The 25,888-nt window shown below is 38.3% G+C and overlaps 1 protein-coding gene across 1 annotated transcript in view; it reads right to left on the reverse strand.

Annotated features, from left to right (window-relative positions):
• Positions 1-25,888, reverse strand: part of unc5db (unc-5 netrin receptor Db) — a 241,043-nt gene that overhangs the window by 30,277 nt on the left and 184,878 nt on the right. The window contains exons 7-11 of the mRNA XM_015340831.2: positions 24,432-24,596; positions 23,449-23,481; positions 15,438-15,623; positions 9,577-9,954; positions 4,914-4,998 (exon numbers count right to left, since the gene is read on the reverse strand). Of these exons, the coding sequence (XP_015196317.2) occupies positions 4,914-4,998; positions 9,577-9,954; positions 15,438-15,623; positions 23,449-23,481; positions 24,432-24,596 (847 nt within the window). The remainder of the gene's footprint in view (positions 1-4,913; positions 4,999-9,576; positions 9,955-15,437; positions 15,624-23,448; positions 23,482-24,431; positions 24,597-25,888) is intronic.

The raw sequence follows: 25,888 nt of genomic DNA on the forward strand, positions 1-25,888 counted from the left end.
ATGCATTATTCAAAGTAGTCCAGTGCTAACTCAACCCCCTGAGGTGAGAAGGTAGAGTAAGTGGCATCTTACACTCTTCTGGAGACAGTGGCACTTAAGACACTCATATATACATCTGTTGTAATCTTTAATTTATCTTCCTTCCATTAATCCCTCCTTGTGCTCTCGCTGGAATACTTTCGTAGCTCTGCAGCCTCTTATATTTTAGAACAGTGTGCTTTAAAGCCAGGTTCATTGGTGCTCCTTCTAACATGTGCAGTTTCTCTCTATCTGGTACTCAACAAGCATTTGCATTCACACACAACGGGTACAATGTCTTCAGTGGAAAGGGTAGATGAAGGACTTTAATCACTTCCATTGACCAAATTAAAGTTAAAAAAATAATGGGGGGGCTTCACTCTTTAAAATTATGGAGTACTGGACCATGAGCTGAAAAATAAAGTATTTGAAGAATTTCTAGTTGTAAAGTGAAAATTTCATTATTCTTCTATTTTTAATCTATGTATTCAGACTCTCTGCAATATAACTCCACATTTTCCAGGAAGACTGTATTTTTAGAAGCAAGATCTGTGATTGTTGAGCACGTTTCCTGAAACTGACATCTCCCTGTAGCTAAATTTAATGTAATGATTTTCTTTTCCTTTAAAAGGTTCCCAGTCTAGGGTATTACATTTTTGTTTTAGTTTTGCACTTAAATTACAATTGACACTATCTAATCAAAACCAAACATCACTTTTTAAAAACTCAATGCTCTGTAATCACTGGTCATTAAATCAATACCTAATAGTGCTCACATTTATTCTAGAGCTATTGTCATTCCAATGCCTTGTAGTTTAGATCTGGAAGTGCTGCATGGGAAAAAAAAGGAACAATCTTGTAACACTGATTTCACTGAAGCCTGAAATGATGTTGACATTTGTTAGGAAGAATGTTCGGACGCCAGGCTAGTACTTGAGGAGTTTGATGATTTGAAGATGACTTTGGGTTCTTGGTGTTCGGGTCTAGTGTCAGCAAGAGGGAGAGAAAGATTTTCCTCTGTCAGTATCAAATTCCTTATTAAAGCCCAGAGGGAAACAGCTGTCTTTGCTGCTATGGACAAACCAGAGTGCACTACAAGCTGAAGTGTAATGCACAGCAATAATATGCAATGAAATGCTTTTTTTCCTCAAAAGAAATGTCAGTAAAGTAGGATTTGTAACACGTCACAGGATCCTAAGACTTTCAATTTGCTCTCCTTCTCTCCTGCTGACAAATGGTCCATTGCCCCATGATTCCATTGAACAAATGTGTTTTGTTTACTTTGGCTCTGTGTTGCAGAAAGATGTTTTATTACTTTATTAGAGTCCACTCAGCAAAAAAATGCATAACAGAACAATGTATTTATTTGGAATTTATTTTATGGAAAACATTTAGTGATAATGAAAACCAATGATGAAATGGGAGCTTACACAGTTTTTACAGACTTTATTAGAGGATTGAGAAAATCTTAACCGTGGCAAATTTGGAATAGCAAAGATGTGCGGATTAAGTGTTATACAGGACAGTCTATCTCTGTCACAGGCAGACTCTGACTGACAGCATTCAAGTTTACAAGCATTGTGGCTACTCAATCTTTCGTGTTGGGAATAAATAGCTCTAACCTTATCGGGCTGAAACAGCTGTAAAAATAACGCTCGGTAAGATAGGACAACACAGAAACTGTCTATTTTTGAAGCATTTGTAATACTTTGCTGCATGTATGTATAGTACACATGGATAGCTGGACGTATTGTGATGAGCTTACATACAAAGTACCCTACAAACGTATTCAGACCCCAGTACAGTTTTCACACTTTGTTGCTTTAAGTCATACCAGTTTGAAGTAACAATCAAAGTGTGGGATACTACAAAGATGTGGCAAAAGATTTTGTGGTCACACGAGACAAAATTGGAACTTTCTGGTCTACAGGCAAAGCGTTATATCTGATGCAAACCTAACACAGTGCATCACTCAGTCAACACCATCCCTAATGTCAAGAATGGAGGTAGTAGTATTGTTGTATGTTACTGTTCTGCTTCTCAGCAGCAGGGAATGGAAAGGTATTCAAAATAAATGGGAGTACACAATATACTGGCAAATCTTAGAAAAAACCTGCTTTGGACCTAAAACTGGGCCAAAATTCACCTTTCAGCAGGACAATGATCACAAGGCCACATGGTCACAAGGAGAGGAGAGTAAGATTACATGGAGAGGCGTAGGAGTAAGAAACTGAATGCACTTGAATGATCCAGTCTTGAATCCTACTGATAATCTGTGGGAAGGCTTGAAAACTGTTGTCCATAAGCAATTTCAAGCACCCTGACAGAGCTTGAGTAAATGTGTCACAAAGAATGGGCAAAAATTGCACCAGGCTGCTACTGAGTTCACTTTAGTGAATGTACCATGCCTGGGAGAAATATGGTGATGAAGACTTTACCTTCAACAAACACTTAATCCACAGATTCTGTATAGGTTTTAACTTTCTATATCTGAAAATCTCACTCATCATAACATTACTGTATTTACTGGGTAATGTAAAAGGGACAGATGATAATCCTGTAAATTCAATATCTGTAATTTTCTGAAGGGAATAAAAAAGTCAAAAAGTGAAAAAAGAGTGGGATGTTACCTTCTATTGAAATTGGACTACTTGTAGCTGCAACATAGTTTTGGGCTGACAAAAGCAAGACAGGCACATTGGTTGTAGCTCAATTTTACTGCGTGCCTTGTTGTATAATTAGAAACACAGTACACAAACATTCAGTAATTAAAAAGGGAAAGATAATGACTTACAATAAACAATTCAATAATTCTGATATTTCTGTAATAAGGGAATGTCATCTACTGACATCTACTGAGGTCAACTAAAAGTTGTCAAAAATCTTAATTACACGCCACATGCATCATCACAGGCAATTAAATTCATCAGAGAAATCCTAATGCTTTTTCCGCAAGGGTGCGTCTGTACTGTATTTGAGTTGGTAAACCCTCACCAGTTACAACTGTATCAAAAAGATTTTGATTGCACCCTACATTCTCTTTTATTTACTTCCATACTGCAATTACTGTGATTTTCAATTACAGGTTTTCTGATTAGCAGAACAAAATTTTCTTGTAGGATTGCTTATGGCTGGGACAACTGTGAATGAGCCAAGATTGTATTAGTTTTCTTGTTTTCTTCTGGGTGGTTTAGATTAATCCAGAGAGATTTGTTTTTTCACAGAATGCTAAAGCTACAATATTATACTGTATATAGTCATTTATTTAACAAGGGCTGCCTAACAAGTTTAAAGTCTTTGTCTTTCAACAATAGGTGCTGCAAAAAAAACTGTTAGGGGTTTCTTTATCTGATATTAAATGCAAACACACAGTGCATTCTGCAATAGTAAATAAGAATACTTAAAAATGTTTGCTGTCATTTTCTGGCCTCAAGAGGAAGTCAATCGACTGGAATTCACTTCTGGTGAAGTTTAGCTTTGTGAAATTAGACTTGCCACATACTGTAGATTTGATGCATGGGGTCTGGCTTGTAAGAGTCTCACAGCTGCAAGAAAAGCAATTATGACTGGACTGCAGAGGGCAAGGGCTTAAAATAAAAGCAAAAATGCTTATTGCTCCTACCTCACATTGTTAGCAAACAAGCATGGCTTAATCTAAAACAAACAGCAGACTCATAACAGTGAGAAGCAATCACTTAATAATCATCCAAAAATATAGTACATATTTATTATAGTCAAATGTCATTTACATTGCTGGTATTTCAACTCCTAGTGTTCTGGTGAAAACTCTATAACCACACATCACTGCAATAGAACACGCATTAAGGAGCTGTGTCTCATGAAACAACATGCTGTAATGCACCCAAAGGTTAGGGCTTTGGGCCTAGGGTGAAGTAATAATACAATAGTGTTATAGCTAAAGGCGACAAAGAAGTGTCTCTTGGAGTTTAGATAAAGTTGGTGATACTTGGCAGAGTAAACACTTCTAGCTTCAAAGCAGAGAGGATGTTTGCTGAGGTCTGCTGCTTCATGATCATCCAAACCAAACCTGACTGGAGATAAGTATTTGAACCTTGCTAGAGAAGTGTGCTATTCTGTGTTTTTAGGGAACTTTGGTTTCTTGGATAAAAAATACCTCAGTTAGAAACAGCTTTTCGTCTTATGGCGCATTTTTATGGATAGGGACATAAGCTCCCATTTATTTTTGTGGCATCCGAGGTGCAGAGAGAGAGATTTATGGTGGCATTGCATTTAGTTAGAAGGCAGCTTATCGCTTATGTGGCCTCTGTAGCTATTAAGAGCTTAATGCTTAGTAGCAGTCTGGGGTTTTTTGGGTGACCGGAATATTAGGCCTCCGAAATGTCTAATGCCAGTTTGTAAATACTGTAAATGGAGTAACCTGTGTGTTATATATTTTGTGGTGTGTAGTGTAGTTTGTCTCTTGTCATTGTAATAAATATTTTTTTTAACCCATTGTGCCTGGATTATTACTCTTTTCAACAAATATTACTAGAAATCACTTACAAGTTGGGAGTGATGAATAACTATTTCACTTACTGACTAAACTGCTCGGTCAAATCCCGATTTTGACTATTTTCGTAACCCCCCATTTGTAACGATAGGTTATTAGCTATTTAATTTCACTGACTGAAAACTGCTCTTTGGCATAGGCAGCCTCTCTGCTTGTCAGGATGCTCGGGTTGATACTTCTTCAGACAGATCAGAGACCGGCCAGACCGAAGGGTTGGAGAGCAGTGTTTTTTCTGAAAAAGGCACAGTAAGCTTGACTCTTAATTTATTCCTGCAAATAGCACTGGTCTACACTGCCTACTGTGCCCAACCTGCCATCGTGCAGGGACCCTCACTGGAAAGTTGACTCGGTCAGCTGTACTCACCTCGACTCCTCCTGATTGATGATCATGTACATTTCCCAGGAAGCGTCCTCTGCAATCGCCCCATGGGGTACCAGCAAGCTAACTCCTGAAACACACAGACATGTGGGTAAGGTGGAGGGGGGGGGGGTCACAGAGCATTTAAAGCTGAGGAAAGGAAAACTGTGAGATGGCACATTTGTTGGAAAAGCTAATCATAAAATCTAATAATAATAATAATCTGTGGCCTTTTGCTGTGCACAGCATGTCTCTTCAGCATCATATGTGACTAAACCATATCTAGTTGTTGCTTGCAATACAGACATCTCAGTATATAGCTCAGGGATGTTCTTTGTATTAAAAAACATGAATATTTTCATAATATGATTCTTCTACTTCTAACAGTGCTACTATTTAAGATGAACTTTTTTTTGCTCGTACTATTACATACAAATAGGATGTACAATAAGAAAATCTAGCTGCTTTTTTATTGTAGCGACATCAACAGCCTAATAGGGAAGAATATCCTGAGAGAGGGAATTTACGAGATGCACATTGCTATTGACATATTAGACATGGCTTCATAATTCTATTAGACTGAGCACACATGGGAACCAAAGGGTTTGAGAAGCAAATGTCAGAATGTTGTGCCACTACAGACAATGTTTTCTCATGTACGACTGTGTTACCTGGAACAATTAAACTACAGGAAAGAGAGCTCTCAGACAAAAAGAAAAAGAGGGCAGATTAAACAAGTGAAGAAAAAATAATGCGACCATGGTCTCACATTTCTTGCACTAGCAAAGTGTAACCAAAGAGTACTTCTTTCCACCAGAGCAGTTATTGGCAATGAATGTAACCACAAATGTGATCTAATAGGTAGCCTCATCCTCCACCGAGCCTCACAGATTTATTTTTATCCACAGCTCTTCGTGCCTGCAAAAGATATCATACTTGAAGCGGTAATGTAAGTTGTCACTGAGAATGAACAGTCAGGTGCTCAGCAACTAGGCACATTTGAAAGCACATTAGTCACATACTGTGTATTACAAGACACTCCCAGAACTTGTGTATGATATTATTGAGCACACCCTGAGTGTATCTGAGTGACAGAGAGGGGCAGGGGTGTAGTTTTTAACTTGCCGTCCTGTTTTGAGAAAACTATGCCCATCTAACAAACATCTATGAAACTCCTGAAAAATGTGTCCTTTGAGACATGTAAACTCTTGAGGACAAATCATTTGCCACAGGAAGAAAACTGTTTTTGTGCAAGGTGTACGGCCCTGTTACGATGCACTTCAGCCTCACACATGGTGCACTATGTTGATATGATCTAAAGCATGCTTGTTATGTTCCTAATGTGCTGCATGCTCTCTGACCTGCAATTGTACTAGTCCACAACAACTACCTTTGAACTGCTTTTCACTCACTTTCTCTTTGCTATGTAAGTACATTCAGCTGTATACTGTATATATATATATGATGCATTTTAATATTTAATAGTACATACAGGTATGTAGTTCAGAAGCTTGGATACTGTAAGAAAAGGTGGGAGGAAGGAAGATGCAGAAAAAGAGAGAGAGAGAAGAGGGACAGGAGCATTCTGGGAATCTGCTGCTGCTGTCTCCACAGTGGAACTGCCCTCAGTGTGTGGAGTTCACATTTTCCAACTTGACACTCCACCAGTTAGCTTTCATTAAAAAAAACACCTGCTACCCTGACAGGCTTTTATTTGATCTGACAGCGAAGCAGCCCTCCAGGAGCTCTTAAATCATCACTGTGGCACAGGCTGCGATGCAGCCTCAACCAATTACTCTCCCGGGTGCCAATCCATTCTACCAGCTGATAGAAGTGCCACAGGGGATTGGTGGTGGTCTGGGTGTGTGATAGTGTGTGTATGTAAGTCCAGAGGAGAAGAATTAGTGAAGAATAAAGAAAATATCATCCCGAAGTTTGTCTGTGCATTCTTTTAGTCTGTCCCTGGGGAATGTGCTCATTTTGCTAAAGCACAAACACTCAACCATTTATACTGCTATGAGCCCTTATTCCAATTTATTCAGCATTTTGTGCCTCTCCATCTATAGAGAAAAAAACATGTCTTACTAAACCATGGTTTTGTACTTAAGGTTCTTAAATCCATTTATCTTTGGAGTGTAAAATCTTTTTCTTTCTGTTCAGCATTTATACATATTTACGGGAAGGGAAGGTAAAGAAACTCATGAAGAAAAGTTAAACAGATGTTCACACTGATAATACTGATATGGGCCAAACAACAAAAATCCCTAATGTGAATATACTGTAGAATCACTTTTTTTATCCTGGATGCATTCACATCTTTGTAATAAAACTTGTGTTTTTGCACAAATACCACAACATCTGACTATATGCATATTAGAGACACAAGGTCAGATACAAGGGGTTAGATACTGTAGTCCAGTTGATTTGTTACCACCAAGTTGCCAGTATAGTCCTGGCTCAGGTGCAAACTTATTACTCACTGTGTGCCTCTTTAAGCACATTACCTCCATCGAGGTTAAAAAATAAATTTTGAATGAGAAGTGAAACAGTTATTGTTATAAGTAATTTTGCCACGAATTTCTGCATAATTCAACCTCTTGCCTTTATTAAAACTCTTTGGATAAAAGCATCTTTTAATGGTGAACAAGGTACAGTTCAGTTGGATTCCTATTCAGTCCAAGCATTTTGTTGTTAGTCTGCTTGCAGCAGAAGCATACTGCAATGTGTGCATAAAATGCAGAAACTGCAACACATTTTCTTCACAAAGTGCAATTCATTACAATACCTACGACAAATACTTAAACCCCCATTTCAAACAACTGGTATTATTTGTGTCACATTGCTTGTATGTCAAATTTATTAGTTTTGTTTTTAGATAGATGTTATACACCCTTAAACAACCACAGCGTTATTTCTCCAAACTATTGTCAGGGAAGAGCACAGAGAAAGATAATTGATGAACAAGACAAGACGGTGACGTCAATATCCACTCAGTGTGTGTGTGGAGGATGTAATGGGTACACTTGTGTGATCTCCATGTTTGCTTATTATAGCTTTTAATTACTTCATCAACTTGTTCCCCTTTGTGTCACCACTGCACATAAAGCTAAAGTGGCAGAGGGGAGCATTACAACTAATACTAATAGAAGTCTCCACGGCCGAAATGTTACGTTTTCTTTCTTCTTTTTTTTCAGCACAGAATAAACCTTTTACTTGTTCCTTTGCAGCCTACGCAAGCTGACGCAGCTTCCCACCTGAACGAATATATTTTATTATGTCCTCTCCTTTCAAACACAGATTTTTTTTCATTTCTGCAATGACAACATGAAGCTCTTGCAGGCTTTTCTGGCAATCCAATAATGAGAAGTAATTCTATTCTAAAAGCTTTTTTTTCAACAGAATAGTAGGTTATCATGGCAAATATTAACCTAAAGAGAAACAACCAAAGGACACAGTCCACCACAAAGGCATAACATTTTAAAAATTGTTATGCATTAAGGAGCTGTCTATTTCACCCACTGACCATTTGCTATAAGTGGTCATGAAATGATTGATGTGAGGAGAGGTTTTTTTTAGCAGATCTGAACAATAAGTGAAGCCATCGAAATGGTGGTCTTGATTCACAAGGGCTCTGAGAATACCAGACAGATAAATAGCTTTCAATGGCCGCTGACCCTGAGCAGAAGACCCCTTGTAACCCTCATGCTGAATGGATTTGCTTTCCATTGCCCTTTCTTTATGGCGTGAGATCAAAAGTGACCTTTTTGTCCAAGGCTGGCAAGGGAGCTGTGAAGCACAAACAGGCAATTTTCTGTGCCTTTGTCACTGCAAATATAAGAGCTCTCTTTCACAGCGGTATTCATATAGATTTTTCGTTCCTTTTGAGTGGGCTTAATGCATAATTCTGCTTTTTGGAACTTTAAAAGCAATGCATCCACTTATATAGGCCTTAAAGCTTTTTGTAAAATGGGTTTGATTTCAACAACAATGCTGCTGCTATCGACAACAGCCACAATAATAATAACAGAATACTGCAAATGTGTGCTGTAAGCAATGATTCTGATGGTCTGGAAAATAAAAACACAACAGACAACGTATATGAAAATTCTATTTTGTGAGACGTTTTTAAATTGCTTATTTTATCACCATAACAACGTTATAGCCCTGATGTCATTCAGTCCCAACAGAGGCATTCCTTACTTGTAACTGTTTCCTGAAGTTATTTTACTAAAGCCTGTGTTACAGGTACCTGCCCTACAACATACCAGACCAGTTTCAGTGACCATTTTGCACAGACTTTGACTATGGAAATTTATGTTAACAAAAGAACATAGCTTGAAGCTATCCTGAAGAAAATTTTAAAACAATCACATGATGTAAGTGATTTACCACATAATTGTTTTTTTTAGTGAGTTATCTAGCCACAAGCCAAATAAATGTAAATATAAACAGAAATCCCTGTATATTATCACTGGAAAAATTGCACAAATCTGTCTATAAACTTCTGATGTAACCACACTATTAAAATAAAGATGTAACACTCTGCACATAGTATTATGACTTTTTACCACTAAAAACCATTTAGTGAACACAATTTAAGTTCAAAGAGTTTGATTGCTGCACTACAGCTATGACTGAAGCTGTCTCCTTTCAGCATCACCAAGTTTACCTGTGTTTGGGACCACTAGACGACCGCCCAGATGCCCGAATATGCCCACAGTTCTGAGTTCAGGTTTGGAGGGCACAGCGGAGAGGTTGGGGGTCAGCAGATTTTTTTTCCGCCCATCCACTGTGTTGTAGTCTCTGTTGAGCCCCCTGGGGAAGGTCTCAGGATGGGCCTTGACATGGTACTCCGCCCGGTCTGCCACACCTAGCGACACCATGAACGAACTCTGAACTTTCACCTTGATGTCAGGCAAGGGGTCAAACAGAGAGGACTCCGTCATCAGCTCCTTATCCATGGGGTCTTGAAAGCAGATAGGTCCACTGTATGTTCGACTGACTGTGAGGTCTGGTTGCATAGAGGAATTCAAAAGCAGAGGATTGCCTGGAAGAGAGATAGATCACAGGCTTATGATCTAAAAAAAAAGCAAGCTGGAGTCTGACTTTGGTCACGACTTGTGGACAAACGTCAATGGAAAAACACAAATTTTGTTTTAAATTTGGTTCCATCTACTTTGATTTCTTTGTTCAAATCACATTTCATGAGACTGTTAGAAATCTAGTATAATCAAATTCAGGGCTGGTGGAGAGCCAGAACCTGTCTGATCTTAAAGATCTTTTTAAAGTATCTGTTTAAAGAAAACTGATATGTGTGAATACAATGCCAATTGATTACATTATTTACTTTTATCTGAGTTGCACACTGCTGTCTTTGGGAAAGCAGTCCTCCTACTGCCTTTCTGTACTTTTTTTGTTGATGACAACATTTACTATTCGTGTTCTTGATATCCGTCTTTCTCTCTTGTATATTTTGGAATATTTTCTCCGGTAAGAAAGCAGCAATTGTCAGTGAAAAGGAGATGTATATGAAAGTAAAAGAAGGTAATAATCAAAACACAATACCCGTTGGACCCGTTGAATAATAAGAGAGATCCTTAAAAACAAAAATAATACAAAAAAAAAATGTTTGACACAAATGCAATTCCATTTATGTGAGTTGAGCTAAGGTCACCGCAGCCACATGCCTTGGGTGTAGTGACTGATCTAAAAAAACAAGAGAAGAAAAGCCTGAAGAACACTGTTTACTTCTCAGTAGCCACTAGGGTTACAGCAATTGGGATTCAGTGACCTTTTGGTGATTGAAGGGCTCACTGGAGCCGGTTCTGGCGGCAACCCAAACAGGACAGGGTGTCCTAGTTTCAGCTGTCACACCCTGAGAGTTGTCACAATTCAGTAGCGCTACACACTGTGCAGCCTGACAGTACTGAAGTCCGGTACCCCAGGACAGCTCTCATAAGAAAAGGGCTTGAGTCACGGGTTCTGTGTTGTCTGGCTGTGGCGCACTGAGACAATGGAGACAGGGGGCTAATGGGATCGGAGGGGCCTAGCTGCTACTTGTTTTCAGTGAAAATATTAAGAGTTGGCTGAACGTGTTGCCATAAGTTTAAAAAAAATATTTGTATATCTGAAGAAGACAGGAGAACATATGAAATAAAAAGCAAATTCTGGCAACAAGCATAAAATACAGTACTTACTGATGAGAAAATGAAGATTCTTAATAAGACCCCACCAGTAAATAAGGGGGAAAAAATCCTTTTTTTAGGACTTGAACAAGCAGCTAGAAAAATGTATCATGGATCATAAAGACAACAGGAAAAATAAAAAACAGTGATGAAACAATAAGACCAAAGTAGTAATAACAATAAGCAATGTCAAATGATTCAAGATCAACCAGGATTCTAAGCCTACCCATAGAACTGCTTTGTCACAAGGAAATAATAACTAATCCAACTGAGAGCATTACCAGAAATGAAACATGACAAAAGTGGATTTAGTGGCTCTAGTATTGAAAATGGCACTAAGATCCAGTGGAACTAGAGCAGAGGGTCATGTCTGAAGTCATCAAAATCTAAAAACCTTGGAAAGAACTATTTCAGTGCTGCAGAACAGTCTTTAGCCTGACTGAAGAAGTTTACAAAGTTTAACAGGGGGTGGTTATTTAATTTTTGCATGACAATATATTCAGGTAGGTGTGAAATAGACCCATAATGTCATTATTGATTTGGGTAGATTTTGAGTACTACTTACAGTAGTATTAAACAGCAATTGCAAGTACTATATGATCAACACCTGAGGTACATTTTTGTTTGTAGGTACAAAACAAGTACAAATAAGCACAGTTGTACTGATTGGAGAACAGCTATGTCTGATGCTACTCATTCCAGCTTAACTTTTACAGTAACAACCCAATTGAACAAATTATTGGCTTAATGAAACATCGGAAAAGCTTTTCCCAGCTCGTGAGGTGCTGTTGATTTAAAGAGATCCATAAAACCTGCTAGCCTGCTGTACTCCAAGACTGGTCCTGGGCCCACCTTCTCCACAGCAGTCAAAGAAAAAACACATAAAATACTTTGGTGGAACTTTTTTCCTGGTAAAAAAAATCTGACATTTTAAAATGAAAGGTGAAAATTAAAATACCAGATTGAAAAAAAAGTTAATTGAATGAATCCAATGTGAGTTGCCTTGAGGGTAGGCTAGGAGTTAGACTTTTGATTAAAAATCACTCACACATACCAATTTCAGAAGCACCGCTAATTCAGACAGACAAGGGAAGAGTCTTAAGCATGATTTACTGTCTTGGCTTTTGACCTTTCTGGAAGACTGAAGTACAGCCAAAAACATTTAAGACAATTACGCTGCATGATTTACTGCTGATGTTCCACTTTACAGCAGGAGAAAGTGTAACGATGTTCTTTGTAGTCTTGAGACTTTTTGGGCCCTGAAATATTAAAATAGCATCAACTAACTTGAAAATATTTTCTGATGTTATTTTGTTAAATCAAAAGTCTAAAGCTTTACTCCGCAAATGTACATTTCTAGAAAAACATTGTTTTAAAATATACAAATATAAAAATACATGAAGGTTAAGAACACCCAAGAGATTAGAATTGTGCTAATCAAACAACAACTCATAAATTGATCCTGTGAGAAAGAAATGTGAAAAATATGAAAGTTTTCAGTTCCTCTGTAAAGCCATGTTCCCAAACATCCTGATGCACATTTATCCAACTTCAAACACTAATTACACATCCTTTTGTACCTTCAAATTAAAACATACATTTGTACTGTACAGTATATTCCGTTTCCGTATCAGAGAGTATTCTCCGATATGCTCTTGTAATTTGCACCTTTTGTATTTATTTATTATTTACCTACTTTTCTTTATCCTGAGCTGATGTTACAATGATTCATTTTAAATAAACAAATTGAAAATGTATTTCTGAGCCTTGCACACACGTTTCTACAACGAAAAAATAAATAATTTAAAATATAATTTACATATGGTTTAAATTAAATAGTTACTTTATGATATAAATACCTTTATAATTACTTTACCTAAATACCTGAAATAAGTATCAGCAAATAAGGAGAGAAGTACTGGATTTAGGTGCTACACACACAATTCACCATTCAAAACAATGCTTAAAACAAAAAGCATTGTACACATTTGAATTCATTTGCAAATTCTCTTTTAGTAACTTGAAAAAGAGTTATATGTTAGAGCAGAAATTACATTAGACAATGACAACAAATGATCAAATACACACACAACTCCCAACACACAGTATACAACTGCATATCTAATGTAGAGTTCAATGCAAATACGGTAGACTTACTATTTTTCAATACACTCTTGAGAAAAGAACCCAAGTAATGAACCAAGTAATATTTTATATTGCTTTGGCAATTATGTACAATTTAATTTACAATACAACAGTGCTTTTTCAGTGCCTTTTACCTGCAACGTGTGTGCCTTGCAAACAGTGAGAGCAGTTTGAGTTAAACACTAACATTTCTGTTGAATAGTTTGGTCTTTGCAGCAGTGTAGTGGAATGAAAATGCTGATTCATTTCAGCAGGGAAACTACAAACAGCTAGTGCAAGTAGATACAAAAGTTGGCCTATTTAGCAGAATTGATGGCAACACAAATAATCCCTGTCTCCAATGGTCCTGCTGTTAGGTTTATAAAGGGGAGTGTGAATGCAGTCCTAAGCCTTGGGAGGAGAAAATGAGAGACTCTCTGCAGCTTTTGCATTCAGAGCACTGTCAGAAACAGAGAGTGTTTTATTATCCTCTGCAGTGATGACAATCACTTTTGTTAACCCAGAACTGTCAGGTAAGGAAATCAACCCAGGACCCTAGGACAAGTGCCTGGCTAGACTGAGTTAAATAACAGTTATTCTAGAAAAAAAAGCTTAAAAATCCCACACAGTACTGAGCATTTTTAAGAGAAAAAGTTATCTGTAATATTTTAGTTTCCTGGGTTAAAATACTGGATTAAAGGACACAAGAGCAGGAGAAACCATCTAGCCTGTTTGGTAGCTAATTGATCTGAGGATGTCATCCAGCTGTTTCTTGAAAGACACCAGAGTGTCCAGAAACACTTTGAAAAGAGCAGGTCACCTTCCAAAGGATTAAACTTTGCATTGCTTCGTTTCCCCTAAATCTCTCAAGTCTGGAACTTGAGAATTTTGTTTTGCCTGTGTCTCATTCTGTCCATATATTATAATTAAATATGTATTGTGCCACTGAATAATCTACTACACAATGATAATTACAACTGTAAAATATAGAGCACTCAAAGTCCCCACTTAGTTTAGATAGGCATTGAAGTTGACTAAAGGTATCATATTCTAACGAGCATGGTTGAAATAAGGGCAATGATAGATTGGTGACAGTATATTTATGAGCAAATACTGACAGTAGACAGGAATCGTCAGGTAGATTCAGGCAGAGTTTCCTTCTGTGACACAGGTTAGTACTGCAGAGAGCGCTACCTTACTTTGGTAGCTCAATGACAGAACCGAATCAGTGGCAAAGCAGGGTTTAAATAGTGGTGGACATGATGATTGAAGCCGAATGAGGAAGGCCAGGACAGTATAATCGCCCAAAACGAGTCCAAATAGCTCAGGGTGGAATGTGGCTTCTAGTGGGAACATACCCGTTTCTCCAAGGAAAACAGGGGCTCGGAGCTCTGTTTATGCTATAAAATCCTAAAATGTTGGATATTATCACGTTCTGCTCAAATCCCAGTGGTATTCAAAATAATAATGACATATACAGTACAGCTCTCTTAGTCTTAAGCTTAAAACACTGTTGAAAGACTTAGGAAATACCTTGAACATGTTGCCAGTTGCTGGGATAGTTGTTTTTCTTCTATACTTATATTGTTGAATATCTTTAGTTACTATTACAATGGTTTTAGTTTTTTTGCTTCCGACTTTCTAATAGAATGTCTAGACTCTAAACAGTTTAATTAGAAAAAAATTTAATTCTTTCATAAAAAAAGGGCTGCACATTCTTATTTTCCGGTGTTCGTAACATTGCATTATTTTCTCTGTGATTCCTTGCTTTGTTAATCTTTCTTATACATTTAGCAGCATTAGATTATTTTGTCTATTTTCCAATTGTTTTATCCGTCATGTGTTCCAGTCCTTTGAGCAGACAATACCTCATGTGTACATGTCACTTGACGTAACACATATGTAACCACATATTCCTAACTCAATGTTGGTGGACTTGGATCACATCCTTAAGGGCTTAGAAATATGCATTTTTTTATCAATCAGTGAAGACAAGCGGAAATTGTGGGCTGTGGGGAAAATTGGCTGGGGACAAAGGGAAATATTCCCTCCCGAAAGGAGTCAGACTGAAGTTAGACATTCTATTGTCTGTAGTTGTTAAACAAAACTTTACTCAATATTGTTCTCTCTTTCAAGATTAATTACCACCAAACATGGCTCTGAGACACAGCAGTGCAGGGATCTGTTGTAAGAAACCCCACACATGCCTCCTACAACTCACCTTGCCGGGTGGTCTTGAAGTTGAAGGACTGGAAACCTCCAGTCAGGGCAGAGGAGTCGATGACGTCTACCCCATACTCGCTCTGGCTCTTCCGGTACAGCGTCACTGCCACCACCAGGACCGCAACGGCAGTAACCCCGGCAGCAAGGCCTGAGTACAGGGCTACATCACTGGTGCCTTCCATACCTTAAAGAGAGAGGCAGGACAAGCCCTTAAAGCAAGGCCTCTCTATGTATGCTAGTCCATTCCTTACCAATGTCATTACAATGCCCAGCACAACCATGTTACAAAAACAAAAAATCACTAATTCCACACCTGTAAAATCAGATCAAAATGATGGGAAAAACGTTCTGGTTTGGACTGTCAAATTCCGATTTAACTGGTCATGATGTATCTTAAATGCGGCCCTTGATTCGCTTTTATTTTATTTTTAAGCGTACACTCTTTGCAATTGAAAAAGACTGACTGAGAGGTGCAGGCAGGCAGGCATCCTCTGACATCTGCAGATCCACTTATCATTTGACACAGTGCAAACTCCACAGTGCCCAACGGGCGAGACAGCGTGAATTGGAGCAGCAGCACAACTCTCAGTGCAAGACTGCAGGTGACAGAAAGTCACAGCAGTCGCTGTCTGCTGGAAACCTGAGAGAGCCTGGTGTGACTAATCTCAGCTGTACCACAGCAGCACTCTGCCATTTGTGCACAGCTGCTTTGGGAATCCTGGTGACAATCAGCTATGCATTTGTTTTAAGATTTTACAAAGTGTTAATTGATGCAAGAACCTTGTTTTGCCATGAATAACCGGATGTGCCTTTGAACGTCTGTGTCTAAGTGACTGAGCTGAACCCCAGAAATAAACACTATGGCATCTGGACGAACATGTCTTCTAAAAGTATAAAAACACATGATAATGTGTGTAGAGGCTTACAAAAATAAGCTTTAGCTTCAGTGTCATACAAAGGAAGGGAATCTAAGGAAGTGTTCTGGAATATATAAGCATCATAGCACATAAGACATAAAATTATTTTAAAACCAACATGACTTATTCACTTTTGTGGCATACAGAACAGAGTTTTCTATGCCAACGAAGTGATGACACATTACTTACACTGACACTCGTCACAACAAAATAATAGAAGGTTTTCTTTATGTTCTAGTTGCACAATATACATAGTTCATGCACATATGCTGTATGTACATGCATGCAAAACAGACTTAAGAAAACACTTGATAAAAAGTTCACTAAGTATGTCATGTGCGGCAGTGGTAACATTGGTAATGATCTAAAATGTGTATAACCGTAGCATAATATTGCACTGTATTGTACTTCCAAGAAAAATAATAATAATAACATATTAATCTTGTGCTTTTGACATCAGGTATTTTATACTTTGTTTTAATCTTATCGTTTATTATATATTTAGCTAGGCTTAAACAATTATAATATGGATAAAGGCCCTCAGATCAAATCAAAACTTCAACCCACCAAATCAATCATGAATTGAACATCTTTCTAGAGCCTCAGCCTCCATCAGAGGCTTCTTGAATATACTCATCAGGAAATTCATTAATAGAGAGGTGGGTTGGAAGTTTGAATTAATTCACGTTTCAATTTGAATTGACAATGAAGAATGGTACTGCAGAAACATAACAGAGGCAATAAGCCGACATCTGTAGTATGATAGAAAATCATGTTCATTCACCTCCAAATTTCAGAGCTTTAGGTCAACAAGACATGTATAATGTAATTCCATCCATTTTTAATTACCAATTTGTATGGCCAAAATTACATTTTTTCATGTCTTGCACAGTTATCAGTGTGGTATTCTAGAAATTCATTTGTGTTTTGAAAAATGCATTGCAATTAAATCAAGTTGTGCTTTTATTTTTCTTTTAAGTGTTGCTTTTGTCCAAGGCTAGTGTTTGAAAATTGCCTTTCTTGCTCTCCTTGTCTGCCAAAGGGAGAAATTAATTACAGTTTGTTACATTTTTTCTTATTTTTCAGGTTGTTCTAGTATCTGTTTGTATCCTGCCCCTGAGGTGACAGGTAGCCAAGCACACAAGGGCAGATACACTGAAGTTGAGGAAGACTTAATCCTTTTAAAATGCTGCTTGCAAGGCTCGTCTCTTTCACGAGAAAACAACCCGCCTCCTTAAAATTAAGAAAGAAAGACAAAATAAGGATCAATGGAAAAACTTACAAAAGCTGAACAAAAAGAGCATGAGAAAAGAAACAGATAGTTTCTGGCCCTGGGAACCTACAGCTAATGGATTTTGACCATCAGCTAGCTGTCGGATCGGAAAAAAAAGGAATTGATTCTTCTGTAATGAGTGCCTTGTGTCTTTTGGTAGGGTTGCTTTTATTTTTTTTTCAGTGGACATCTCTAAACTCCTTTATTGCAAATTCCCTCAGCTCAGGGTTTCTCAAGTTCATCTCTGGGCAGCTTTAAGCTTAAAATACATTGGAACAAAGGAACAATAACTATTTATCTGTTTCATACAGGTGGTTCTAGACTTCACAAATCAACAACCTTGAATAGAGAATAACATCATTTACATATGACCTCTTAGGGACTCAATGTTTAATTTTACCTTACTAAAGACAGTAAAATATGAGAAGACAACCAAAATCAGGGAATATTAATGGAGTGACACGTCTTTATGAAACAAATCCAAGAGCACACAGAGAAACACTAGCAAACAGGTAAACAGCAGTGTGAGCAAGCTGCACTGTGTTTGCTGTGGGCAGTGGAGACAGACAGGTGCAGTGAAGGTGAGGACAGGGAAGCATGGTCCAGGTAGACCCAAGCAGGCTGGTGTGCCCCGTAAACATGGACAAGCAAAGTTCAAAGCCAAGAGACACAGTACAAAGCAGAGGAGAGTCCAAAGAACGAGGTCAAGGTCCATAATCCAGGAATTAAATGAGGTAAGAACTCCGGACACTAGAAATGCACCTAACTGTGGTCCAAAGCACTCCCAAATCACACCTTCTGTAGCCTTGAACCTGCCAGGCATGGTGGATAATTGCCTCCAGGTGGTACAAGACTCCTATCAAGTTAATTACCATGCTAAGTGGCTGAATGACAGGAGGCTAGCTACCATGTAGATACTAGCTCGCCCCACTGCTCAATGGAGGGGCATGGCAGATGGGCATGGTTATGGGCATGGCAGATTTTAGTTATAATCATGACATTTAAGATAAGATAAGATCACTTTATTAGCCGTATACAATTTCTTGCATTAGAAATTTATCTTTCGCATACCCCAGCTTGCTCTCCATGAGACACACAGACAGGGAGAGAAGCTTGGGGTCAGAGCGCAGGGTCAGCCATTTATAAGCGGTTGGGGTTAAGGGCGTTGGTCAGGGGCCCAGCGGAGTAGGATTCCTCTGCCGGCTGTGGGATACGAACCGGCAACCTTCCAGCCACAGGTGCAGATCCTATTTGCAAGCACATATTTCCCTTACAAGTAATTAATAAGAGTCTGGTTTGGGAATTGTGAGGCAACAGAGCTTAAGATTCTAAGAAGTTAATAAAAGCTTCTCAAATAATGGAGTTTAGTAGCACAAACTCAGGACAGAAGTCAACCATTAGCTTTCATACAGCTGAAATATGGGTAGCAAAAGCACTAATTTCCAATTATTTGTTGCCTTACACCTCTTCTCCTCCTACCACTCTCCCCTAAGCTCACTCCACTTAGTTAATGAGAGGTTCAACAGCCTCATTCCCATGAACAGGCCATTGCTCTCTTAGCCAAAAGAGACAATGGCAAAACATAACCATCCAAACTAGCAATCACAAAATGCTGAAAATTATAGGGCTGCTGCAAGCTCCTGAATTATGTTCTGCAAAGTTTCTGTTCAGTGGTGTTCTGCTGCCTAGATGATTGACAGATACTTTATTATCCAGAAGGCAATTGGGTTTGTATTGCAGCCAGGGCGATGATGTGTTCATCAGTTAATCTTCTATTGAGCAGATCAAAGCTGTGTGATCCAACCTCATGACCTGAAACATAGTACTGCACAGAGGTCCACAATTCCTTATCCAGAATAAAAGTTGTGAGGGCTGTCTCCGTCAGACTGCAGGTAATGCAAGTCACTGGTGATTGGTAGCTGTTTATGTTATAAAGTACTTTGTGGCTCAACAGATCATTTTTGTGTTTATTATGAGGCTTGCACCTCGCACTCATTAGAAGCATCTTTAATGCTAATGAAGTTTCTCCAAATGACTGTGATTATATTCTGCATAGCACCTGATAATAATTTAAAAAGTGCAGGGGCTAGAAATTAAGATACATGAATTCCACTGGGAATATTAGCACGTATAATTGATTAAATTAGCCCATTTGCAATAATTACACTCCATTAATTCCTTCTGTACAGCACATGCTCTGATGCCCCAAATGATCAGTTGCTCAGCTCAGTTTTATCAGCTTTCTGTTAAGGGCAACCCCTGCTGCCCATTCTGAAGGACGGTGTGCAAAACATGCAAAAGATGACATCTTCTTTCTAATGTTTTAACAACCTTGATAGTTACATATTTATATTTTCTTCCACAGGGGTCTCAAACAGTTCCTGTGCCTTCTGGTTTTTGTCTCAAACTTAGTCGTATATTAAACAATTAAGCTCACTTTGTTCTAAATTAGACATATATAGGATTTTTCTTAATGTCTTCTACAGTTGATTACATTAGACATTCACTTCAATAAAAGGCCAGTTACCTATAAATTACTTTGGAGCCTGGTTAGATGTATAACAAGTATACAGCTAATTCAATAATTATATCAACCACGTAAGTGAGAAAGAGGTTGGAACAAAAAGCAGAAGACACTAGCCCCTCCAGGAACTGCTTCTGAGACTGCAGTTCTCGAGATTTACAAAATCATTGCTAATGTACCAACTGACTCAAAAGATTTCAGATTCTGCATTGTCGGGGGACTTTTCCTTCTGGAACTTACTAGTTTAATAATGACTAAGAAAAAAGAAGTGGCTCTATGTGTCAGAACCTTCCAATTTAAAGCCCTCCTTTAGTCTCGATTAGGAGACTGAAGGAGCAGGAGAATGAGGATTACAGAGCCACTGGTTGTTAACCCTGCTGCCTCACACTTCCCAGGTCCCGCTTGTAGCACCAATCTGTGAGGAGTTTATGCATGGTTGCATGGGATTTTGCCCAGTTCTTTAGATTAGCTTGATTGGCTACTCTAGAATAAAAGCTTATGGGACCATACTGTAGAAGCACAGATAAAAAAACCTGATGGGCTGAATGGCCTCCTCTCCTTTGTAGCATTTTTGATGTACAGGTAGTCCTCGACTTATGACCACTCGCACTTATGACGGTCGTCCCCTTAATCGTATGACTGTACAGTACCATATATTATTTTCGTGTCCCGGCATATGGTCATAACGTCTAACGTTGATGACATCATCAGCCTGTGTGCCACCGTGCTGCCACGTGTTATTGTTTGAGCGGTTAGCAAGCAAAAAAGCGAGTGTTCTGGTGCTGCCGATAGGAAAAAATGAAAGTGAAAGACAATAGATTTAGATATGAAAGTGTACATAATAGCGCAGCATGAAAATGGAAAATCGGTATCGACAATTGCATGAGACTTTGGCCTTTCTCATTTGACAATATCCACAATAGTAAAGGACAGGGAAAGAATTCATAAAGCAGTGAAAGGATCAGCGCCTATGAAAGCTACAATAACAACTAAAAAAAGACAAGGTCCTTCGAAGATATACGTATCCGTATGGTTTGTGTAGTATCACGATGCAAGTTGTCGCGATGTACGTATCCATATGGTTTGTTTAGTATCGCGATACATGCGATCGCGACTTTAGACTTATGACGAAATCAACTTATGATGGGGTTAGGTTGCGACGATCCTGTCGTAAATCGATTTCGTCATAAGTTGAAAATCGAGGACTACCTGTACTTATAAGTCATCTGAAACCTGAAAAATGTGACCTTCCTAGTGTGCATATGAATCTCAGAACGTGTAATTTTACATTTAATAAGGCAACTGGTAGGATTGTTACAGTATTTAAACATTGTTGGACCTGTGTTTGTGAGTACTTCAAGATGCAAAATTTAAAAATAGTTTTCGTCTGATTTGCTTTTGTCTTGGGCTTCATAGTGAAACCTTGAGAATGTTATAATGTTATAATTGAAACTATTATTATCAGTGTCCATGATATGAGCAAATTAATTACAATGCACTGCCCACTTAGTTTATTGTGAGCACTTGAATTACTGGGTGACAATGTACCGAAGACTCTTTTTTCCTATATCAGAATTAAATCATGCAGAGTGGATTTGTAGGAGCCATTAAATTCATTATGCATCATGCATAGCGTGGTAAATATTCTGTGCTCTGTACCAAATCACTATAACTTAATAACTGTGAATGTCACACAGTGGTACACTGGACAGCTAAAGTCTTGATATAAATTAAATTAGAATTCTCTGTTATTAGTGAACTGGATAGATCACAGCACATAAATTAGTTCTTATTTACTGCTGCTTTCCAAAAGAGTATTTGAATTTTCCCAAACTTTTTCTGATTCAAATATGTCTAATTAAAATTTTGTCTATTTTCTGTTTCTGTGCCTGCTAAGAAAGCTGCTTTCGAAAAATATTCTTTATTCCTTAATGTGAAATCATAAGCTGGAAAGGTAACTGGATACAAAACACACATCAGTGCAGCACACTAGAGCACCGTGTGGTGCTCTAGTACTTTATTCTTTACCTTGATTTCTTGGAAAAAGAATTAAAGATGTCTACTGTGAACCGATTTTGATTCAGAGAGTAGGTGGAGGAAAACTTGAGGTAACATGGAACTGTATTCCAAAGCACCACTTCGAGAACTGGAATAAGTAAGCTTATCTTTGTATCTTTATGGTAAGGGCTTTCCAACATTAAACCTCTACATTTACATTTCCAAGCACTCTGTTATCTTTTGGTAAACACGGGACCATTAATCTAATCAGGTAGGGCTGTCACTGTTATTTTAAGCTTTAAAACTGTTTCTGCTCCGAAGTAGCTACCGTGTTACACTAGTATATCCTGTTATTTGCTAGAATACAAAAGCTGAAAACTAATCTGTGTGATTTAACATTTAATTTTCAAATGACTGCTGCATTATTTTGTGCACCTGATGTATTATTTGTTTTATACTATTGAATGCAACGCAGTGCCTGAAATCAAATTTCCTTTCCAGGACAGCCTTAAGAATGAGTCCGGAAATTTTCTAAGTCTAAATATTTCTGCCTAGTATGAAATACCCAACATACATCAAGACTGAAAGTTAACTTTCTTGCAGAAAAAAATACTTGTTTCTGTCACACCAATTATGGTTGCTAAAACCACACTATTCATAATAGTATTTTATAGTAATATAATAATAGTATTTCTGGAATTAAATTACATTTTTAAAAAAGTTTTTAAACTTTCAAAACTAGCAAATGAACTCATTAATGCTACATTTTGTTTGACCAATGGCCATTTAGTGCAGATTGCATTCAGGTGTCAACATCAGAAATGATGAACAAAAATATCCATGAACACAGAAGAAAGTTTAAATCAGGAGGAGCCCATTCAACTTGTCTTGTTGGTTTCGAATATTTCATCAATCCCAGAATGTAAAATAACTTTCTTCCTTTGAAGGATCCATCAGGTTGATTTTGGCGACATGGTTGGATATTGTGTTTCAGATACTCTTAACCCTAAGCTCAAAGAAGTAACATTTACTTAAAGAAGTAAGATGTTTGAGGAGCATCTCCTGGTTATTTCATTTTTTAGGTGTTTAAACCTTTTTTTCTAAGACTGAATCATGGCTGTTGTGTAGTTTTCACACATCAGTTTCAGCGTTTTCCTTCTATTGCTGGGAGTGCCTGAATGTGTCTGAGCATGTGGATTATTGCTAAGTGCTTACAAATCACAAGCATTTGAGGCCCCTTAAGTTGTTCTTTCTTTGGGGGGAAAAGCCATTAGGTAGAGAAAAAAGGACAACTTACTCTGAGGCTTTATGTCGTGTAGCAGCTTTCGATCTGCAGGCGAAAGAGGGAGATGGAGAAGGAGAAAGGTAATTATAGCCCATTTCTATAGCAGTAGCCCAAGCAATTGCAATTCATTGCATGATGGACCGAGGTGTTTTATAGGACAACACAGTGAGGTACATAATGTTTTTAACTGCACATCAACATAAGGCCTTTAAGAAAAGCTTGGAAAAGTCGATCTTAAAACACACATGGAATATAATTGGTTTCCGCTTATCAGCAAAGGTACAACTGGATAGAATGGCTGCTTCAAAATCTAACAAAAAACACACAAAACAACAACATTCCATTCAATTTTAATTATATACCAAGTTGTCAATATCCCCAAGCTTTATGCGCCGGGAAGATAAAAAGCAATAAAAAAGGCTTCTGTCGGCTCAAGATTGCTTACTACCTAGCCAGCCAGGCAATTGTTTTTTTGCTTCAGCAAAGAATGCCTGCTTATACAGGGTTTGACTTGCATTTATCTCCATTGCCCACATTCAAAGTCACCTCACTGCTGCCGCGTATTTGCAAGACCGAAGTACTGATAATCAATTCCCCCACTATCTTCCCAGCCTTTTCTTTTTGGATTTTAAATGTGACTGAGCAAAACTGGACTGCTACCCACAGAAAGACAAGACTTGGCGTTGCCTCAAGAAGCACAATGTGAGTATGGAGACAGTGGAAAGATAAATCCGTTTTTGGTGAAACAAATGCTCAATCTTAAAAGAATCTGTTCTTTTGCTTTCTGAGGGAGGAGACCTTGACCTTGGCACAAATGTTTCTCAGACAGGAGACTCTAGGTTTCCTGATATATAAAGCTTTGTATTGCTGATTTTCTTTATATTCCCTCTCGTAAAAACTGATGACAGAAGGAGAAACATTTCATGAAAGTGTGCCGGCCAGCAGCTATCCTGGCTATGCGCCCCAGCCTTTTGGATGGCTTTAAAAAAACTCACTCTGTGTGCACAGCCCGTCAGTGCAGTTCTCCGCCTCCTGGCCCAGACCCTCACAGGCCTTTCCCCCATGTCTCGGAGAAGGCGACGTACACTCCCGCCTGCGCCGGTGCTCACACTCCGCGCTGCACACCGTCCACTCACTCCACGCGTCCCACCCACCGTCCACTGCAAACGACAAGGAAGACACGTGAACCAAGAAGGGGCATTGCTATGTGCAGAACGCCTTGGCATAACCTCCCACTCACGCCAAGATTTCTCCCACAATTTCCTCCATCAATACTCCCACACAAGCTCAGTTACTGTCCCCACCTTTCTTTCTACTTAAGAGATGCATCTATATCACAACGCAGGAACTTAAGACTAATAAAACCCAGAGAGTCAGTAGACTGTTGACTGAATGCTGCCGGTCAATCAGGTTAATTTTTTATTGACTGGCACCACCAAATATTGCCTCACCGATGACCAGTCTTTGAACTTAAAAGACTTATGCTTGAGTCAAAGTGTAGTTTGATTTGGTTTTCTCCAATGAGAATCAGGTCTTTAGAGGTTTAAGCTCAACAACACGTACACGTAAAAAACTTGAGTAAGTAAAAATAGAAACTTTAAATGGCCATTTTAAGTGTCATTGCTATTAGGGTAGTGGGCTTTCCTTAAAAGAACTACATTATGTAAGAAACATATTTTGTTATAGTAATGGTGACAATCGCTGAAATACATTGGTATAGCCATTGAATTGGTCCTTGAATGATGCTATAGTTTTTCTTCTTTGCAAAGTTGTCTGATTCTTTGCTTTGTGTGCCTCAAGAGGATAGAAACCTTGCTCAAAGCCCTAAAAAGCAGGGTGATCAACAAATTTGTGCAGAGGTCAGGTTACACCCTCTCATTTTGACAAATTTGCTCTGTGGTTTGAAATCATGCAATGTCTGAGTCAGTATGGAGAGGGTGAAAAAGTGCTTGGCACTTTTCCAAGTTCTCAGGTATTTAATCCTTTCTTAGTATCCATTAGATTTTTTGCTGTAAAAATGTTTAGTTCCACTAAAAAAAAAAGGTTTAGTGAAACTTGTACATTTGCCATCCTCAGAAAAACAATGTGCCCAGCTGAGTGTTATGAAGATGCACATGACATTGCCCTTGTGTTAGTCTTTCCTGATTACCTCAAGAACATGTTTTTAAACTCTTGTAATATGATGAGTGCTTCCCAGGCAATTTATTTTGTGGCAAATCATAAATTTATTTTGTGAAGAGCCTTCAAACAGCCCGCGCAGATTAAGTTGCAGTGTGCTACTGAATGATGTGCAGCTTCAGGGATTTCAGAGTTTGTAGCAGTATCTCCACCTTATTAGCAGCATGGAGAGAACATAGATTTTATAGGGCTGTGGGCAGCCACCGATTTGAAAGTATTTCTTAGATCCTTGAAGTGAAAAAAGACGCTTTGAATTTTAAAATGCTCTGGGCCA

Source organism: Lepisosteus oculatus, chromosome 2, assembly GCF_040954835.1.
Source record: "Lepisosteus oculatus isolate fLepOcu1 chromosome 2, fLepOcu1.hap2, whole genome shotgun sequence".
Lineage (NCBI taxonomy): Eukaryota > Metazoa > Chordata > Actinopteri > Semionotiformes > Lepisosteidae > Lepisosteus > Lepisosteus oculatus.